General features: G+C 40.5%; 1 protein-coding gene across 1 annotated transcript; it reads left to right on the top strand.

Annotated features, from left to right (window-relative positions):
* The first annotated feature begins 1,127 nt into the window (after window positions 1-1,127).
* On the top strand, window positions 1,128-11,726 carry LOC138627777 (cell division control protein 42 homolog). The gene is made up of 6 exons (XM_069710349.1): window positions 1,128-1,292; window positions 3,632-3,736; window positions 7,081-7,153; window positions 8,092-8,201; window positions 8,312-8,509; window positions 9,411-11,726. Exons 2-6 carry the CDS (start codon window positions 3,632-3,634, stop codon window positions 9,498-9,500), a joined length of 576 nt encoding a protein of 191 aa, XP_069566450.1. The 5' UTR covers window positions 1,128-1,292; the 3' UTR covers window positions 9,501-11,726.
* Window positions 11,727-19,978: the final 8,252 nt, after the last annotated feature.

Here is a 19,978-nt window from a genome sequence, read left to right as displayed (position 1 = left end):
GGAGATCATTCCTGATACAGGAGGTCATTCCAGATACAGGAGATCATTCCTGATACAGGAGATCATTCCTGATACAGGAGATCATTCCTGCCCACTGCAATAAGACTGTACAAGAACTCACCTCTGGCCAAATCCATCACAGTACAATAACACTGTTGACTGTGTTTCTTGGTTTGTTTGTATATTATATATATATAGATATATAATGTACTGTATATACTGTGCATTTTATATTTTTTTACTGCTATTTTATTGCTTTTCTATTATTCTATTCTATTATTTCTATTGTTATCTTATTGCTTCTGTATGCTGCTGTAGCGAAAAAATGTCCCCTCGGGGATTAATAAAGTAAATACCTACCTCCCTACCTTCCTCCCTCCCTACCTCCCTCCCTGCCTACCTCCCTACCTTCCTCCCTCCCTACCTACCTCCCTACCTTCCTCCCTCCCTCCCTCCGTCCCTCCCTCCCTACCTACCTACCTACCTACCTCCCTCCCTCCCTACCTCCCTCCCTACCTACCTCCCTCCCTACCTCCCTACCTTCCTCCCTCCCTCCCTCCCTACCTAACTCCCTACCTACCTCCCTCCCTCCCTCCCTCCCTCCCTACCTACCTCCCTACCTCCCTCCCTACCTACCTCCCTCCCTACCTACCTTCCTCCCTACCTCCCTACCTCCCTACCTAACTCCCTACCTCCCTCCCTCCCTCCCTCCCTACCTACCTCCCTCCCTACCTACCTCCCTCCTTCTCTACCTCCCTCCCTCCCTACCTCCCTACCTAACTCCCTACCTCCCTCCCTCCCTCCCTCCCTACCTACCTCCCTCCCTACCTACCTCCCTCCCTCCCTCCCTCCCTACCTACCTCCCTCCCTACCTCCCTCCCTACCTACCTACCTCCCTACCTACCTTCCTCCCTACCTCCCTACCTCCCTACCTACCTCCCTCCCTCCCTCCCTCCCTACCTACCTCCCTCCCTACCTACCTCCCTCCTTCTCTACCTCCCTCCCTCCCTACCTACCTACCTCCCTCCCTACCTCCCTACCATAAAACTCCAGAGGAACCTGAACACAACACGGCCACGACGTGTCTCCTAACTTCCGCTACTGGGCGGAAAAAGAGGGTGTTTTTTTGTTTTTTGTTTTTTGACCGGAAGCACCTGAACGCAGCACAACATACTTCTCGGCAGCCGGTCCCAAAGCGGCTTGAACAGAGAGGAGAGTCGGCGGGACGCGTTCAACGGATCCACCGGCGACCAACCAGAGAAACATCCCGTGAAGGACGCCAGCAGGACAGGGTGAGGAGTGTTTGGTCTTCGGAGGAGCTTGTTAGCCGACCGGAAGCTAACTTGTGCTAACTTGTCAAAACAAAACCGTTTTCTGTTTAACGAACTTCACAGCTGTTGAAGTGGAAAACAGCCCGATCACACGCAGGCCTCGAAACGTGTCGTTCTGTTGGTGCCGTCATATTTATTGTCTTTAAAGTGCTTTTAAACGGCTCGTTTTGTTTTTGTTGTTTTGTTTGTTTGTTTGTTTTTTACTCCGTCTGGGCGGATGTAGCTAACCGAGCTAACTTAGCCGACGTTAGCTTAGCATCGGCAGAAGTGAAACTTTCCAACGTTTTAACGGCTCGTCGGATATAAACGTTTGATTTGTTTGATTCGTTTGATTCGTTTGATTCGTTTGATCAAGTCTTACATCGCGGCTGGACAACGGTCGAGCTGTCCGACCCGGTCCGGTTCTCGTCGGTGTTTTACGGCCACAGCTGCTTCTGGACGCGGAAGTGACTGAAAGCAACAACCTGCTGGAAAAGTGACGTTTATATTTAATATGTTTTTATACGTGTAAATATACGCGTATAAAAACACGCTCGCGCAGCGGGAGGGCTGTTAACGCTCCCCACCAGGTGTCCTTCCGGTGGACGGACAGGAGCTTTAATCCCGTTTTAAGTTGTAACTCTCGTTTGTTTTGTTTTTATTAAAACTGTTAAAAGTGCCGAAAAATGTTTACTTCCGGTTGCCATCGTGAACACTTCACCGGAAACCAGGAATTTAAACTACACAATCTGAGAAGGACAGAAAGAAGTTTATTGTCATTGTAAAAAAAATATATATAAAATAAAAAAAATACAACGTAATTAAGTTCGGCAGCAAATGAACGAAATAAAAGATATAAAAACTGAAGAAAACAAGACGACGTCACGGCAGGAAGGATAGCTGTATAAATAAGTAATAAATATATAAAAGATCAAACGGGCATTAAAATGCAGCTCTGGGAAAGAAATCCGATTAATATATATTATATTAAATCTGAGGAGTTTATGCTTTTTATTTTGTTGTTTATTTTGTTTCTCATGTATGAGACATCTCTTTAATTTTTGGACGAGAGGTGGGATTAGAAAAGATGTTTATTTCCTCTTTTCTAAAAGTGATCGATCAAGAAAATAAAAGTAATAATCAAATACAAGTATTAACTATTAACATTTAAGCTCAGAGTGATTTTAAAACAGTAAATTCATCTTATTTGTGAAGCTGAAACCAGAGAAAGTTTGATGTTTTACTTAAATTGTTGTTATTGATTATTAAGTGATTTGTTTATTAATTGTTTAATTTTCTCCCGATATAACGGCGTTAACGCGCTCTCTAAATACCATCTCAAATTTGACTGCGCAGTTTGAAATCTGCGTCAATTTTTGGACATCTATATAGAAATATACATATTTATACGTTATTTAAAGAACGTAAAATACAAACTGAAGTTGTGTCGGTAAATGTTGAATCCTCCCTGTAAAAAGGAGTGACTTTTAAAAACCATGTCACATGAACTCAGTTTCAAAAATCTCTGAATGCTGTTGATTGTAAAAACAAAACAAAACAACGGGCCCTCGACTTGATGCTGAAAACGCAGCGTCGCGAGAAAAACACCCGACGGGCGATTATCTTCCCGAATTTAATAATCGGAGAGGGATGAAATCACGGAGGAGCGTTGACCTCATCAGAGCTCAGCTGAATGCCGCCACACAAAGAGGCCAGTGATGAAGTGGATCCTCATTGTTCCCCGTAATGAAGCGGTACGCCGGGTATGTGAACGGCTCGGCGTCTGGGCCGTCGCCGGTTCTCCGCCCGGTAAACAACAGCTTTTAACAGCGGCCGGCATTGTTTCCGTCGGCTCTCATCGGCTGACGGCGACCTGATACCAGGATTTTATTATTTACGCCGTCACATTATCGTTCAGTCGTTTCTCAGACGTCGTCCGGCGCTTAAGTCTTCACGCTCTCCAGCTCAATCAAACCCTCCGCGTATTTTAACCAGTAATGATCCGAGCCTCGTCCAGGCGTAGAAAAAAAACTGCTTCAGTTAAGGTTAAAAAAAATAATAAACGTTTTAAACTTCTTTTACTACATTTTTTTATGTTGGTTTATTGAATTCTTTCTTATTTAATCTCAACAACTGTCTAAAAAAACCATAAAACCTGAGAGTGTGAATACTTCATTTATCCAGATGAGAAACTACAAAAATTGTTGTTTTTATGAAGCTGCGGTCAAATTATTACGATTAGCATTGTTATACGTTTTTAATCACTCAAACAATCCATTGATTTTTCTCCTCCTCTTCCTCCTCCTCCTCCTCCTCCTCAGATGCAGACTATAAAGTGTGTGGTGGTGGGCGACGGCGCCGTGGGGAAAACCTGCCTCCTCATCTCCTACACCACCAACAAGTTCCCCTCCGAGTACGTCCCCACGGTGAGTGGACCAATAAACACACCTTATACTGATATTAGACCGTTTCACAGATCCTGGTATCCACGTATCAGCTGATATTCTTCATATGCATATTTGTCTATACAAACAAATAAATGTGGCTATCGAAGACAAAGATCCACAACAGAGGCAGGATCTGTTCTCCTGTTTATTGTCACTGACGTCATCAAACTGAAGAAATAAACCGGGAATTTAATAATCAGAATCTTTTTTTATTTTTATTTTTTTTGCATCATGTTCTGTAGGAAAGGTTTTCATTTTGGCCCAAAAAAACCATAAAGTTTATAGTTCTGCTGCGACCATGAGATAAACAAAACAAAACAACATTCACTGCAAAACCACCTGAACTGTGGCGCCATGGCAACCGGCTTCTCTGCCATGGCAACCGGCTTCTCCGTCATGGCAAGAAGCTACGCGTCGAAAACAGGCGACTTCCTCATGAAGGTATTTTTTTTGTGCCCTTCAAAGTGGAAGCAAAATTTAAACAAAAAAAATTTGAAAGCAGTTTTTTTTTTTTTGCAGTGACATCAAATAAAATCAAGTTTGTATGTAAAAAATATATAAACTGAGAATATAGTTGTTTGCATCATAGTTTTGGTCACAGAATTAAAACCTTTGCTTTAAAATCAACAACAGATTTGTTTGTTATATTCTCAGTTTCTATACTTTTACTTACAAACTGGATTTTTTTTTTTTTTTTTTTAGTTTCACTTTGAGAAAATTTGCTTTCACAACTGGTTTTTTTTTTTTTTTTTGTATTTTGCTTGAGTGATAAAGACACAAAACTATCTTCACATCTTCTCGCCATCAACTCGAAATGCGTGTCGACACTTCCCGTTCAGAAGCGACGCGTCATGCTGCAGCAGCAGACGAGGAAGTTGCATGCTGGGAAAATAAATACCAAAAAAAACCAGCCTATTTGCTGTTTTGGTGAGTGACAGACAGAAAACAGCTGACTTGACTGACAGGTAGGTGGCGCCGTATCCGAAACGGATCCGATCGACGGGCCGCCTTAAAAAACTGATGAGTGATTCTCTAATCGGCGCCTCGTCCGTTCGATCGGATGATTGCCACAGTGCTGACTCAGCTTTCTCTCCTCTTCCTGTCTGCCCCCCCCCCCCCCCCGACTACTTTTAACTATTTGGTATGAATTTATTCAGGCACGCAAAGCATAAATACATTCATCGAATTTTTGAGGAGGATATAAATAATATTTAATTAAATATTTGGCTTCTTCCTGGAAGTTGTAAAAGTTTCAGATAAAGTTGTAATTTTAAGAATAAAGTATTTCATTATTTTTTTTTCCTGGAATTTTATTCTCGTGATAATATTTCTATTTTTTGTTTCTCAAAAATATTTAAAGCTTTATTTTCAAATCTTCAGTTGTCATAGTAACAGTGTTGTTCTGCGTCGGTCGGTCAGCGACAGCAAAGCGTTGATTTTTGTATTGCTTATTGTTCTATTGTTTTTATCACAACATCCTGTTCCTGCCTGCGTTGTTTTCCTTTTCGTCAACGATGTCGTTCATCTTAAACCTTTTGACACCGATCAGAAAAAAGAACTTTTCATGACTTTTTAAATTTTAAAATGACTTTATTTTGTTTCATGTCGTTGTTGTTCTTCTGGCTCAGTTACGGACGTCAGAGCTTTTTTCTTTGTTTTGCTTTCTGTTTCATCTTCACGGTGGGTTTTTTGTTTGTTTGTTTTTGTTTGTATTTTCCCGTCAGTCAGCTGTTAAAATCATTTCAGAGAAGAATTCTCCTTCCAGGAAGTAATTCCTTATCGAAGCCGCTCCGCCCGAACGTCGACGTCCGTAAACACTTTTGTCCGGACGGACGCGGCGTAACGTGGAAATGAAAAGTTCTTATTGTGTCGCCGGTTCTGTTCGGGGAACTTTTCTCTGCAGCGCCGGTCTGTTTGTGATCCGACTGTTTTCCAGCAGCTTCTCCAGTCTGAGCACATTATCATCACAAACCTGCAGCTGATCCGCTCTGTGTGTGTGTGTGTGTGTGTGTGTGTGTGTGTGTGTGTGTGTGTGTGTGTGTGTGTGTGTGTGTGTGTGTGTGTGTGTGTGTGTGTGTGTGTGTGTGTGTGTGTGTGTGTGTGTGTGTGTGTGTGGAGAAAAAAACCCAAAACAAAGATGATAAAAGAGGATAAAATAAAACTGACAACACTTCATTGAAATGTAAACAGCTGTGTCAGCAGCTTCTCTCCGGACGTTGGAGTACATTCGAGGACTGAACTCTGGTTCAGACGGTGGTTCCACTTCTTACGTCGCCGTGGTAACCGGTGCTGCAGTCCTGCAAAAGGCAAAGTATCATTAAAAAAAAAATTAAAAAGACAAAGAAAGATGAATATTGGTTTGTCTATTCAGACTTTGGTTTTCTGTAGTGGGGAAATAAAGCCGGAAGGAATTCAATTAAAAAAAAAATATATATATATATATATATATATATAAAGATTACAATATTATTATTAATATTAATTCGAAGAAAAGTGAGAAAACAAAACAGATTGTTTTAACCTCATTGCAGGCACCGGATTTATCATTTAAATGATTTTAATTTCTTTCTTTAAGCAGCAGTCAATTACATAACAAAACCATCATTTATTATAAAAGTTTTGATTAAGTGCTGGATGAAGGTCGGAGGCCTAATGGGAGGAAGATTATCTCACTTATTTCCACTTTTCTATTAACACACACACACACACACACACACAAAATTTGAGCTTGACAGCTGTTTGGTTTGGTTGTTGTGTTATGTTGCCATGGAGACACCCCTGTAAATATATCATCGTCCAACCGCACCTACGCTGCCACGAAGACAGATTTTTTTTTTTTTTTTTTTCAGTCCTCCTACATCATGGTGTTTATTAACCTGACTGCACCACAGGCCTGTCAATCAAACAGACACGCCCCCAAAACCAGGTCTTCTTGAATCTTCTTTTCTAATGAATGAGGGATTATTTTCAGATGGACCTCCAGAAAACTAAGAAGAAGGAGTGACTTTAGCTAACAACACCGAGATAACTGATGGACACATTTTATTCACTTTGGATTTGATGAGAGAAGTTGAATGGGAGTCTATGGAGCCGGAGGCTTTTTGGAGCCGACCTCTAGTGGCACTCGCTGGTATTGCAGCTGAAGACACTTCTGGATCAGAACCATTTTACAGACCTGAAGCTACGAACTCTTTTATATCCAGTCTGTGGTTGTCTTCAGCTTGGTGGTCGATGCTGATTGGTTAAAAGCTGCTCCAATAGTTTCAAAATGAAGACCAGCCTCTCACTTCTCACCTTTTTTATTTATTTTTTATCTCCGGCAGGTGTTTGACAACTATGCGGTGACGGTGATGATCGGCGGGGAGCCGTACACTCTGGGACTGTTCGACACTGCAGGTAAGAAATACATCCGCACACAGTTCATTCTGTGAAGGATTAATATCGGTATTAACTCGACCATTTTTTTGGGGGCCAATACCGATTTTAAGGAGCAAGAAAAAAAACGGATATATCTGCCAACATTCTTTAAATATATAACACGTACATTAATGCACTTTTTTTATTGTCCAAAATATTAACAGTGAACTTCAATCATAAATAAAAAACCCACAAACAAAACAATGAGTATATATACATATGTATATACATATGTATATATACATATATTAAAGTTGAGTTAAGAAAAATAAACAAATATATGTATAAAATTCGATAACAGGTGAAGCAAGAGCAGCAGGAAGTAAAACATTAGTATTTATTTAGTAGAAACAGTATTTGTTGTATTATACTGAGCAGAAAGTTTAATCTTTAAACCAGACGGTTTGTGAACGTTACGAAGCCTCGAGTTCAGATTCTAGTTTGGAGCAGGAAGTGACCATATTTGGACGAGCTGTGGGAGGAGCCAGCGGTGGATCTGGCTCTGATTGGAAACCTGACGATACTACGTCCCACCCACCGATAGCTGTAACCTGTCAATCAAACAGACACGCCCCCAAAACCAGGTCTTCTTGAATCTTCTTTTCTAATGAATGAGGGATTATTTTCAGATGGACCTCCAGAAAACTAAGAAGAAGGAGTGACTTTAGCTAACAACACCGAGATAACTGATGGACACATTTTATTCACTTTGGATTTGATGAGAGAAGTTGAATGGGAGTCTATGGAGCCGGAGGCTTTTTGGAGCCGACCTCTAGTGGCGCTCGCTGGTATTGCAGCTGAAGGCCTCATTTTTCCGACCTGAAGCTCCGAACTCTTTTGGAAACAGTCTGTGGTCCTCTTGCTGCTTCTCGTTGGTTTCCATGTGACGGGGATTGTTTGCGTGTCTCCCCCTGCAGGTCAGGAGGACTACGACAGACTGCGACCTCTCAGCTACCCTCAGACCGACGTCTTCCTCGTCTGCTTCTCCGTCGTGTCGCCCTCCTCCTTCGAGAACGTCAGAGAGAAGGTTCGTCCTGGTTTTTTTCCCCCGTTTCTCAGTTTAAAGGTTTTTGCTCGATGCGGCGCCAAACGTTTTTCCTTTTTCTCTTTTTATTTTTGTAACTCCCCTCTCGGCAGTGGGTGCCGGAGATTTCCCACCACTGCCCGCGGACGCCCTTCCTGCTGGTCGGCACTCAGGTGGACCTGAGAGACGACAGCAACACTCTGGAGAAGCTGGCCAAGAACAAGCAGCGAGCGCTGACCTGCGAGAGCGGAGAGAAGCTGGCCCGCGAGCTGAAGGCCGTCAAATACGTGGAGTGTTCGGCTCTGACGCAGGTAGGGAGGTGGGGAGGGGCCTGTTACCGTGACGACCGTCTGACAGCGAGTTAGAATTAACCGTTCCAGGTGAGACGCGGCGACGGCGGCCGATCCTCATCTTATATCATCGAGGTTTAACGGGCAGCATTATGAATTATGTAATGAAGTTATTTTACAATCAGGACCGTCAGATTTTAAGTGATTTTTATTTTTATTTTTTTTTCTCATTTTAAATGAAGTAAGGAAGTTAAATTTATTGTTTAAAATCTCCATATCACAAAACAAATTATTAGGTCAGATGTTTACAATTTCTCAATTTACAGAAACAGATCGATATCAATGTGAACAGATAAAAGAAATTTACAATTTTAATAGTCAAGTATTTAAGTATTTTTTTGAAAGGTTAAAAACACATTGAATTGTTGTATCCTCGCAAATGTGAATATTTCCTTCTTTTTTTTTTAAGTGCATTATTGAAGGATTTTAAACATCCTTCACACTTTCTATTCATTTCTTCTTCCTAAATGACAGAAAGAAATAAAACCCATTTAATGATGGATTAAAATGATGAAAGACCTCATGATGATGTTGAGCCCGACTATTGTTTTTCAAGGAAGTTTTATTATTATGCTGAGAGCTTAATCGCATTTTCAGCGGCTTTAACGTACTCCAAAAGCTACGTCCTGGCGATGGTGGTTTTGCGAGTGGGCGTGGCCTAATATCTCTCTAGTTTTCATTACATCTCTTTTAAGGGCTCATTTCTCATCGAATGGAAGTTGTCCGACAGGAACGCCGGACGAACGACATCTCTTCACACGTTTAGTTTCAAGCCTTTCCAATCATCGTGTTGCATTTATATGAATTCCCACCAATATACGTACAATATTACGACGTCTCTTTTTGTCCCGTGTCCCTCCAGAGAGGACTGAAGAACGTGTTCGACGAGGCCATCCTGGCAGCGCTGGAGCCGCCCGACAACAAACCCAAGAAGCGCTGCGTCCTGCTATAAGACGCCACGAGGAAGAGGAGGTGAAGAGGAGGAGGGGGGGGGTAGACACACGTTTTAAAACAGTGCCTTCAGCCGTAGCGACTTAACGTGGTGTCGGGAACAGATGACGGTGTAACACGACTAACACGACCGGAAACCACACTCCTCGCTAGCCGGAGGGGGCGGAGCCTCCGCCATGCAAAACAATGGATGGAATCACGTTTACAGACCGAAACTTGAATCCTTCTGAAAAACTTGTAGAGTAGAAAGAAAAATTAAGTGCAAGAACTTTTCAATAAGCAAAAAAAAAAACTTTCTTTTTTTTTTTTTTAATAATTAGAAACATTCGGTGGAATAAATCGCCGAGTTTGAAAGTGACAAAAACATTTGAGGAAAAAGGGGCAAAATCAGGCGTTGACACATTCTTTATTTCATTTTTACATTCGCAAACTTCTTCAGTTAAACAAAAAATTTTGACATTTCTTTTTTTTCCTCATATTTCCAATTTTTTTTCATTTTGCTACTTTACTGAGTGGACTTTTTTTTTTTTTTTTTTTTGAAAGACACCAAAGTTTCACAATTATGATTTTATATATATAGATATAGATATATAGATATCTATATCTATATATAATTATGAGGGAAAGCAAGAAAGCTAATTTAATTCAAGTAAGTTCTTCCCAAAATGTTTATTCATCTCAACTCACAACAAGGTCAGAAATTCATTTTTGAAGCGTTAAAACGCCGCAAAAACATCCTTCCTCTGCTCAAACCACAGTTTCAATTTAGAAAATGAAACTGTTGTTTCAAGAAGATGTTTTCACGAGAATGATCAGCTGACTGTAACCCGACTTCATCCATAACAAGCAGAATTACAGATTTACCGACTTCTGCTTTCTGCTTTTCCGTCTGAAACACATATTTGCAATAATCTCGAAAACGTGAGCGAAGCTGGTGGGAGAAGAAAAATAAAAACGTTTCTTGACAAAGTGACAGAAATAAATCAATATTTTCAATTAATGGCGATTTCCTCGAGTCGTCCGTCAACGAGACGAAACAGAATGATCGAACCAAAGCGTTTTTTACGCGACAACAGAAAAAGTCGTCGAAGTTACCGAGACGACGAGAACTTTTGACTTCGATTGCAGTTATTTTTAATCGTTTGATAATCAGTACGATCGTTATAAAACCGCCTTCACCGCTTGGCTTCGGATGAATCCTGACAACGCAGCGCCACCTTCAGGCTTCGTCGTGTTTAACGTAGCACGTAAAACAAAATTTAAATATACAAAACTCATCATTCCATTTATTTGACACGAGTATCAAACTTATTCAAAAACGCCTTAAGAAACAACATCTCCTGTTTCCTACTCGACGTGATCGCTGCCTTATTTTCTTAAATCAAAACCCTTTAACGAGTTCGCACAAAACTTTAATTTTTTTTTTTTTTTTACGTCTTAAAATTCTTTAATTCTCACGTTTTTTTGTTTGTTTTTTCCCGACAAATTTAATTTTAGTAGATGTAGCCAAAGAGCAAAACGGTTTCTGCCCACGACCTCGTCGTTTTATTTTAACCATCCGCTCCTCTGCTTCTTCTCTTCTCCAGACCGGGAACCTCCGTGTGTTAGCACCCCCTGGAGGCCTTAAAGGGGAATACAGCTCGGCTTAAAGGGGCATTTTGAGTCTTTTTTTTTTTTTTTTGGGCCTAAAAATCCACAGGATTGTTAATATTTCAACTCTAAAGTTGAATATTGTCCAACATTGATCGTCTTCGGCTCTGGATTCAACTTAAAACCCTTTAAACTGAGATGTTTCCCGTTAAAAACAAACTAAAATTCCACTTTTTTTCGTATCTATTTTTTTCCCTATTGTTTTGGAGATGACGGTTTATTCAGATGACGTAATGATGATTACAAGTATTATATAGATATTTTTCTTTGCTCTTTATTGTTTCTCGGGGAAACATTATTGTGGCAGGACTTTTTTTGTTTTTGTTTTTGTTTTTTTGAGTTTTTATTTCTTTCTTTTTAGATGTTTTTACTATTACTTGACGGTTGAGTGCCAACAGTTGGTTTAAGTATCGGCAGCCTGGTTTGACAAACTTTAAACGATCCTGATAAGCTTCTTGATGGCAGGATACAAAACAAAAAACACCTGAAGCAATAATTACACGTGGAAAATTCTGCTCTGTTTTGAAAGATGAATGTTGGAAGTGGGTGTTTGGAAATAATAAAAACAGTACTTGAATGTTGTTGCACTTGGACTTGATTTCTATTAACCTGAATTTTAGTCACATTTCTTCCTTCTCTGGTTTTTAATCATTACATTTTTTTTTTTTAATTTTCATTCTTTATTTTAAATGATACTGCCTTTTAATGAACATTATATTGCATTTGTAGTTGTTAAAAATTAGGTAAATGAAAACGTTTCCTTTACTTTTAATAATCGTCTAATTTACAACCATTTATACTTCAGTTAAAAACAAAGTGGGAAGTCCGAAGAAATTATTTCTACAGAAATGCAACAAAACATAATTCATTTATTGAATGAATTTAAAAACGTCCTTGTTTGTCTCTTTATTTTTTAAGAAAAAAAAATGAAAACACAAGACATCATTAATAAAAATAAAATTCTGTCTAATAATTAGCAAATTAATTTCTTGATTAGAACTAATCAATTAGAAACTCTTCGTTACATACTTTGGCACATTTGAGACCACACACTGAGCTGGCAGCTGGAGCGTCCCCACAGTGACCACCAGGGGGCGGCGTCGCGCCGCTTTTGAACGTGGGGCCCTCCGGTGGATACAGTATGTAAATGACCTGGGTTCATTTTGATTGGCAGTCTAAAATGGATCCTTCGGAGCGACGCGGCATGGAGGCTCGGAGCCGCTCGCCTCTTTGTCTGAAGGACGGCTCGAAAAAGGAAATCAATTAACCCTTCATTCACTCTTTACTCCCATCCTCTTCTTCAACCTCCTTTTTTTTCCCAGCATGCCTTTCTCTGCACATCCTCATCTCTCGTGGCTTTTTGTTTTGTGGTCCACAGGTCTGCATCCTCGAGGAAAAAAAAAACAACAACAAAAACAACCCACTGAAGAGCTTTAAGGCCGTTTAACAGATTAAAATCAATACTTTCTTTTAAGGAAATTGCACGTAAACCAAGATTTTTAAAAAGAATACAATAAGCCACTAAAAAGTCTCTTTATCTATTTATTTAACGTGTTAACGACACTTTCCGTGCAATTCATCTCCAACCTGAACCCGACTTTATGTTTAATCGTTCATTTAAAAGTAGAATAAAAACAACAACAGTTTTTGGTCCCTGATCTTAAACTTGTTGAGATTTCCTGATAAATTTTAAGTTATGTCGGTTTTCGTGGGTGCAAAACAGAATAAACTGAGTTCAATTAAAGGTTTTTGACTTGAGACTAAAGGTTTTTGACTTGAGACTAAAGGTTTTTGACTTGAGACTAAAGGTTTTTGACTTGAGACTAAAGGTTTTTGACTTGTGCCTAAAGGTTTTTGACTTGAGACTAAAGGTTTTTGACTTGAGACTAAAGGTTTTTGACTTGTGCCTAAAGGTTTTTGACTTGAGACTATAGGTTTTTGACTTGTGTTCAAAGGTTTTTGACTTGTGCCTAAAGATTTTTGACTTGTGCCTATAGGTTTTTGACTTGTGCCTATAGGTTTTTGACTTGAGACTAAAAGTTTTTGACTTGTGTTCAAAGGTTTTTGACTTGTGCCTAAAGATTTTTGACTTGTGTTCAAAGTGAGACTAAAGGTTTTTGACTTGAGACTAAAGGTTTTTGACTTGAGACTAAAGGTTTTTGACTTGTGCCTAAAGGTTTTTGACTTGTGCCTATAGGTTTTTGACTTGAGACTAAAAGTTTTTGACTTGTGTTCAAAGGTTTTTGACTTGTGCCTAAAGATTTTTGACTTGTGTTCAAAGTGAGACTAAAGGTTTTTGACTTGAGACTAAAGGTTTTTGACTTGTGTTCAAAGGTTTTTGACTTGAGACTAAAGGTTTTTGACTTGTGTTCAAAGTGAGACTAAAGGTTTTTGACTTGAGACTAAAGGTTTTTGACTTGTGTTCAAAGGTTTTTGACTTGAGACTAAAGGTTTTTGACTTGTGTTCAAAGGTTTTTGACTTGAGACTAAAGGTTTTTGACTTGCTACTAAAAGTTTTTGACTTGTGTTCAAAGGTTTTTGACTAGAGACCAAAGGTTTTTGACTTGCTACTAAAAGTTTTTGACTTGTGTTCAAAGGTTTTTGACTTGCAACTAAAGGTTTTTGACTTGAGACTAAAGGTTTTTGACTTGTGTTCAAAGGTTTTTGACTTGAGACTAAAGGTTTTTGACTTGTGTTCAAAGGTTTTTGACTTGCAACTAAAGGTTTTTGACTTGAGACTAAAGGTTTTTGACTTGTGTTCAAAGGTTTTTGACTTGCAACTAAAGGTTTTTGACTTGAGACTAAAGGTTTTTGACTTGAGACTAAAGGTTTTTGACTTGAGACTAAAGGTTTTTGACTTGTGTTCAAAGGTTTTTGACTTGAGACTAAAGGTTTTTGACTTGTGTTCAAAGGTTTTTGACTTGAGACTAAAGGTTTTTGACTTGTGTTCAAAGGTTTTTGACTTGAGACTAAAGGTTTTTGACTTGTGTTCAAAGGTTTTGACTTGAGACTAAATGTTTTTGACTTGTGTTCAAAGGTTTTGACTTGTGTTCAAAGGTTTTTGACTTGTGTTCAAAGGTTTTGACTTGAGACTAAAGGTTTTTGACTTGTGTTCAAAGGTTTTTGACTTGAGACTAAAGGTTTTTGACTTGTGTTCAAAGGTTTTTGACTTGAGACTAAAGGTTTTTGACTTGTGTTCAAAGGTTTTGACTTGAGACTAAATGTTTTTGACTTGTGTTCAAAGGTTTTTGACTTGAGACTAAAGGTTTTTGACTTGTGTTCAAAGGTTTTTGACTTGAGACTAAAGGTTTTTGACTTGTGTTCAAAGGTTTTGACTTGAGACTAAAGGTTTTTGACTTGAGACTAAAGGTTTTTGACTTGAGACTAAAGGTTTTTGACTTGTGTTCAAAGGTTTTTGACTTGAGACTAAATGTTTTTGACTTGTGTTCAAAGGTTTTTGACTTGTGTTCAAAGGTTTTTGACTTGTGTTCAAAGGTTTTGACTTGTGTTCAAAGGTTTTTGACTTGAGACTAAAGGTTTTTGACTTGAGACTAAAGGTTTTTGACTTGAGACTAAAGGTTTTTGACTTGAGACTAAAGGTTTTCAATTTACAGCAAAAAGTTTGGTTTCATAAGCAAAATTCTTAATTCTGTGACCAACTTTGAAACGTATATTTTTATGACTTGTTACGACAATAAAACCAACAGAATAAAAAAAAAATTAAAGTGCGAATGTCACATTTCAGTTAAATAACTTGGTGTTAAAATAAAAGAAAACATATTTTAAAACTCTGATTTCAACGGCACGATTTAATTTCGTCGGATTATTCCGCAAACGCTGAACTTTTCTTCTTCAGGTGATTTTTCATGTTCAGTGTTGACATTTCGTAACTTTCTAACGTATTTGTGTTTTGTCAGTGAGTCGACCTTCTTGGATACAGAAACAGCCTGCGAGCCTTCGGATCCGTTTCCAGTTCGATGCATCGGTGACAACTTGTGTTTACGGGGCGGCCATCTTGTCTTGCTGCTGATTCAGCCTCTGACACTTTGACTGCTGTCTGTCCCGAAGCGCCGCCGCGCGCTGCTCTGGCTGCTGCATATTATTGGATGTCCATCTGACCTCATTATAAGTGCGTTACCACGGGCAACCAGCACAGGGAGGGAGGGAGAGAGGGAGGTGGGTGAAGGGTGGAGGAGAGTTGCATCATGGGATAGAAACCTGACCTCCCTCTCTTTCTTTTTTTTTCCTCCTTTTTTTTTTTTTTTTTTCCTTCTCAGAGGACTCACACGTGCTCGAATGCACATGTGTACACGTGCACACACACACACACACACACACACACACACACACACACACACACACACACACACACACACACACACACACACACACACACACACACACACACATTAGCGAGGAGCAGAAACAGTCCGTCATTGTGTGTCTGAACAACTCGCTTGTTTACCGCTGAATGTAAAGAGAAACAACACACACACACACACACACACACACACACACACACACACACACACACACACACACACACACACACACACACTGCACACTATTGTTGCACAGAACCAACACTGTTTGTGCGTTTTGTGTCTTTTTTGTAAAAAGTTTGAAAGTTTGTTTCTCATTTAAAGACACAAAATGTGCATCAACACACAACTCACATGTCTTTTTTTATTGTGTGTTATGAGTTGTGCGTTTGTTGTCGTTCAGTATCTTCACGCAGTTCTACGTGTTTGTGGCGTCAATTTTGCACGTTTGTTGTATGATTTACTTGGATAATGTGTTGAAGTCTCTGTCAGTGTGTGTGTGTGTGTGTGTGTGTGTGTGTGTGTGTGTGTGTGTGTGTGTGTGTGTGTGTGTGTGTGTGTGTGTGTGTGTGTTCATGGTCGTCACTTTAATGAGGTGTAAATCAGACTGAGATAAGATACGACTTTATTGACCCCCCGAGGGGAAATTTGAGTGTGTGTGTTTCAGTTTGGTGTGTCTGTGTGTTAATTGTGTGTACATGTTGTGTTCAGCCTCATTGATTGTGCGACTGTGTTTGTGTTGTCACATTTTATTTGGTATTATTGCGTTAAATTCAGAGTCCAGTTTCTTTGTGTCAGTGTGTGTTTGTATTTTGTGTGTTTCTGACTGTGTTGTTTGTTATTTTTGTGTTTTTGTGTCCACGCACAAATCGTGTTGTGCACATCATTTCCCTATTTTGTGTGTCTGTGTCCAAACTGTGTGTTTCTAATTGTGTGTCTTTTCTTGTTTGTATCTGTTTATTTTGTGGCGTCAACTGGTGTTTGTGTGTTTGTTATTTTCGTTCCTGTGTGTGTTTTGTGTCCACACACAGGTCATGTGGTGTACGCATTATTTACCCAATTTGTGTGTCTGTGATGTTTGTGTGTTCACCTCCTCTTTGTGTGTTTGATTTTTATATATGCGTACAACATATCTCTAATTTGTGTGTCTGCACCTATGTAGTTTTTTTAGGAGGGTTTTGTGTATTTTGTGTCTCTTATTTGTCTAATTTTGTGTGTTTGTGTCCATATAATGCGTCTCCGGTTGTGTGTCTGTGATCGACTGGATGCTTTTGTGTTTATTGCTTAGATTTTGCGTGTTTACCTCCTTTTTGTGCGTTTGATTTTGCGTTTTTAAGGTTGTTAAACACACAATAATCCAGAAAGCGTACATTTTATTTTGCGTGTCCGTTTTGTCGATGTGTGTGTTCCTGTGTGCGGTTTGTGCGTGTCGCTCTTTGTGTCTGATTTCTTTGTCTTTACGCTGCACTCGCTCCTGTTTGCGTTACATCTCGTGTCTGTCTTTGTGTCTGTGCGTTTCGCTTTGCGTACTTTTCTTCTGTGTGTGTGTGTGTGTGTGTAGTTCCTTATACATAGTGTACTTCTTTATGTGTGTGTGTGTGTGTGTGTGTGTGTGTGTGTGTGTGTGTGTGTGTGTGTGTGTGTGTGTGTGTGTGTGTGTGTGTGTGTGTCTGCTTCTGTACATGTGGCTGCGTGCACTCTTTGAGTGTGTGGATGTAAACCCATGAGCCTGTAATTTTGTGTGTCTGTGTGTGTGTGTGTGTGTGTGTGTGTGTGTGTGTGTGTGTGTGTGTGTGTGTGTGTGTGTGTGTGTGTGTGTAGGAGGTGTGGGTTTTTATGGAATGTTTTTTTGTGCGTTTATTTACGTATGAACTGAGCGTTGTGCGCACACACACACACACACACACACACACACACACACACACACACACACACACACACACACGCGTACAGTTGTGTGTGTTTGTGTGTGTGTGTGTGTGTTTGTGTTCATATATACAGTGAACACACACACACACACACACACACACACACACACACACGCGCGCTGTCTTCATCTCTGACATAACTGGTTACCATGCATACTGCGCGACTCTGAGTATTATGGGGTGTTCTTTGTTTTGTCACGACGTGCCCTGGTATGGAATGGGAGGGGGGGAGGGGAACTGGGTGTGTGCACGAATGTGTGTGCGTGAAAGAGAGAGGGGGGGGCGAGGGGGGGCGAGGGGGGGTGAGTGTGTGTGTGTGTGTGTGTGTGTGTGTGTGTGTGTGTGTGTGTGTGTGTGTGTGTGTGTGTGTGTGTGTGTGTGCGAGCGTATAATGTCGTGCACGAGAGGCAGAGCGCACGCATGGTTTTTTTGAGAAGGTGAGATAAAATGGCGTCTCTCTCTCGTGTGTGTGTGTGTGTGTGTGTGTGTGTGTGTGTGTGTGTGTGTGTGTGTGTGTGTGTGTGTGTGTGTGTGTGTGTGTGTGTGTGTGTGTGTGTGTGTGTGTGTGTGTGTGTGTGTGTGTGAGGCTTCATTGTAAAGTTGACTCCTCATATTTACCTTCACAATCGTCACGTTTGAACTTTTGGTTTTTTTTATGTGTTTTTCAGCCGCTCGTTGTCGTCGTCATGACAACGCAAAAAAAAAAAACCAACCAAAAATACCTTGCCCAAGGCTAACCGGGATGCAGCGAGCTATCTACGCATTTATTTTGTGTCCCGAATTCGACTTCTACTCGTTTTAACAGCAGACAGTCGGAGCCCAACGTGGTCGTGTTGTCGTCCGTTAATTAATATTTTAATTTGTTTTTTTGGGGATGAAATAAACCGATCAGAACGTCGTCCATTTTAACTACGGATTTGCCAACTAGTGGAGGAAGTAGTTCTCTGATCCAGAAGTGTCTTCAGCTGCAATACCAGCGAGTGCCACTAGAGGTCGGCTCCAGAAAGCCTCCGGCTCCATAGACTCCCATTCAACTTCTCTCATCAAACCCAAAGTCAAACAAAGTTTGATTGACAGGCCTGTGGTGCAGTCAAATTTTGAATTCCCTGCCGGGGAGTTCCTGAGATATTGAGTATTGGGTCAACATGAGGTCACAGTGACCTTGACCTCTGACCCCTGGAAATGTAATCAGTCCATCCTTTAGTTGAAGGTATTACAGAGATATCACATTCACGAGAATCGTAGAGTCAGACGTGACCTTGACCTTTAACCTTTGACCACCCAACTGGAGTCGATTCCTCTTCGGGGGCCGAGTGAACGTTCGTGCCGAGTTTTGAAGAAACTTCCTGAAGATTTTCACCTTAAAACGACGGCCTCACCGATCCAGAGCGATGACATCATGCTCGTCCCTCATGTGGTCGCGCGGCGTCGGCCGATCTAAACGACTTTCCCATCAGCCACTCTGCCATCGATCGTCACGGCGATCACCATGAACGCCTCCGCGCGCCCTTGACTTTGACATTTTGCCGATGCGGCTGCGGACGCACGATTGAGTCACGGTGCGTTCGCTGCACCTGGGACACACGAGCACTTCTTATCTAGAGAAAAATGTCATTTAATGTTCAATGGGTGTCACAAATAATCGTAAAGACGGATCGTGTGTGAAAATAAGAACCGTGGAGGTAAAATGTCAGCTGGTCGACGTGGAGTTTATCGGCCAGAAGAGAAAGCAGAAAACCTTTGAGTGACCCTTTCAAAATAAAAGCCCCCAAAAAAGCTTCTGGTCTGATTGGATCACCTTTATACAGATGTGGATGCAGCCGTGACTGTGACATCATCACTGGATCATCTGGATGGTCGCTGGCTCCGCCCACTGATTGCTCACAACTTCAGTCTTTGCTCTAATAAACATTTTTTATTAATACATTTTTATTAACTTATTGATTATCATTAGTCTGAATCACAGATTGTTTATAAAAGAGTTCGTAGCTTCCAGGTCTGTAAAATGGTTCCGATCCAGAAGTGTCTTCAGCTGCAATACCAGCGAGTGCCACTAGAGGTCGGCTCCAAAAAGCCTCCGGCTCCATAGACTCCCATTCAACTTCTCTCATCAAATCCAAAGTGAATAAAATGTGTCCATCAGTTATCTCGGTGTTGTTAGCTAAAGTCACTCCTTCTTCTTAGTTTTCTGGAGGTCCATCTGAGAATAATCCCTCATTCATTAGAAAAGAAGATTCAAGAAGACCTGTTTTTGGGGGCGTGTCTGTTTGATTGACAGGCCTGTGGTGCAGTCAGGTTACAGCTATCGGTGGGCGGGACGTAGTATCGTCATGGTTATATTCATCATATTCATGCTGTTAATAGCAGGACAACGACATGCATCCTAATTAAGAATCAATCTTGAAGGATTTTTTTTTTTTTTTTTTTTTTTTTTTTAATCTTAAACAAATTAAATTTCCCATTTTTTATTTTTCTGAGCACTTTAAAAGTTTCAGTTTGACATTTAAAACATATATCTTCCTCAGGTTGGGAACCGAAGGCCCGACGCGACACAACAAGTCGAGACCGGCGACAAAAAA

This window comes from Brachyistius frenatus, unplaced genomic scaffold (genome assembly GCF_029030835.1).
Source record: "Brachyistius frenatus isolate BFR_SWC_R1_liver_20210118 unplaced genomic scaffold, ASM2903083v1 Contig_91, whole genome shotgun sequence".
Classification (NCBI taxonomy): domain Eukaryota; kingdom Metazoa; phylum Chordata; class Actinopteri; family Embiotocidae; genus Brachyistius; species Brachyistius frenatus.
The sequence above is the reverse complement of the archived record's forward strand: the minus strand, read 5'-3'. Positions and strand labels throughout refer to the sequence as shown.

Coding starts and splice junctions, on each gene's coding strand:
- LOC138627777 (XM_069710349.1), top strand. CDS start 3,632: ATGCAGACTATAAAGTGTGTGGTGGTGGGCGACGGCGCCGTGGGGAAA. Junction 7,154..8,091: donor GGGACTGTTCGACACTGCAG/GTAAGAAATACA, acceptor CTCCCCCTGCAG/GTCAGGAGGACTACGACAGA. Junction 8,202..8,311: donor TCGAGAACGTCAGAGAGAAG/GTTCGTCCTGGT, acceptor CCCTCTCGGCAG/TGGGTGCCGGAGATTTCCCA.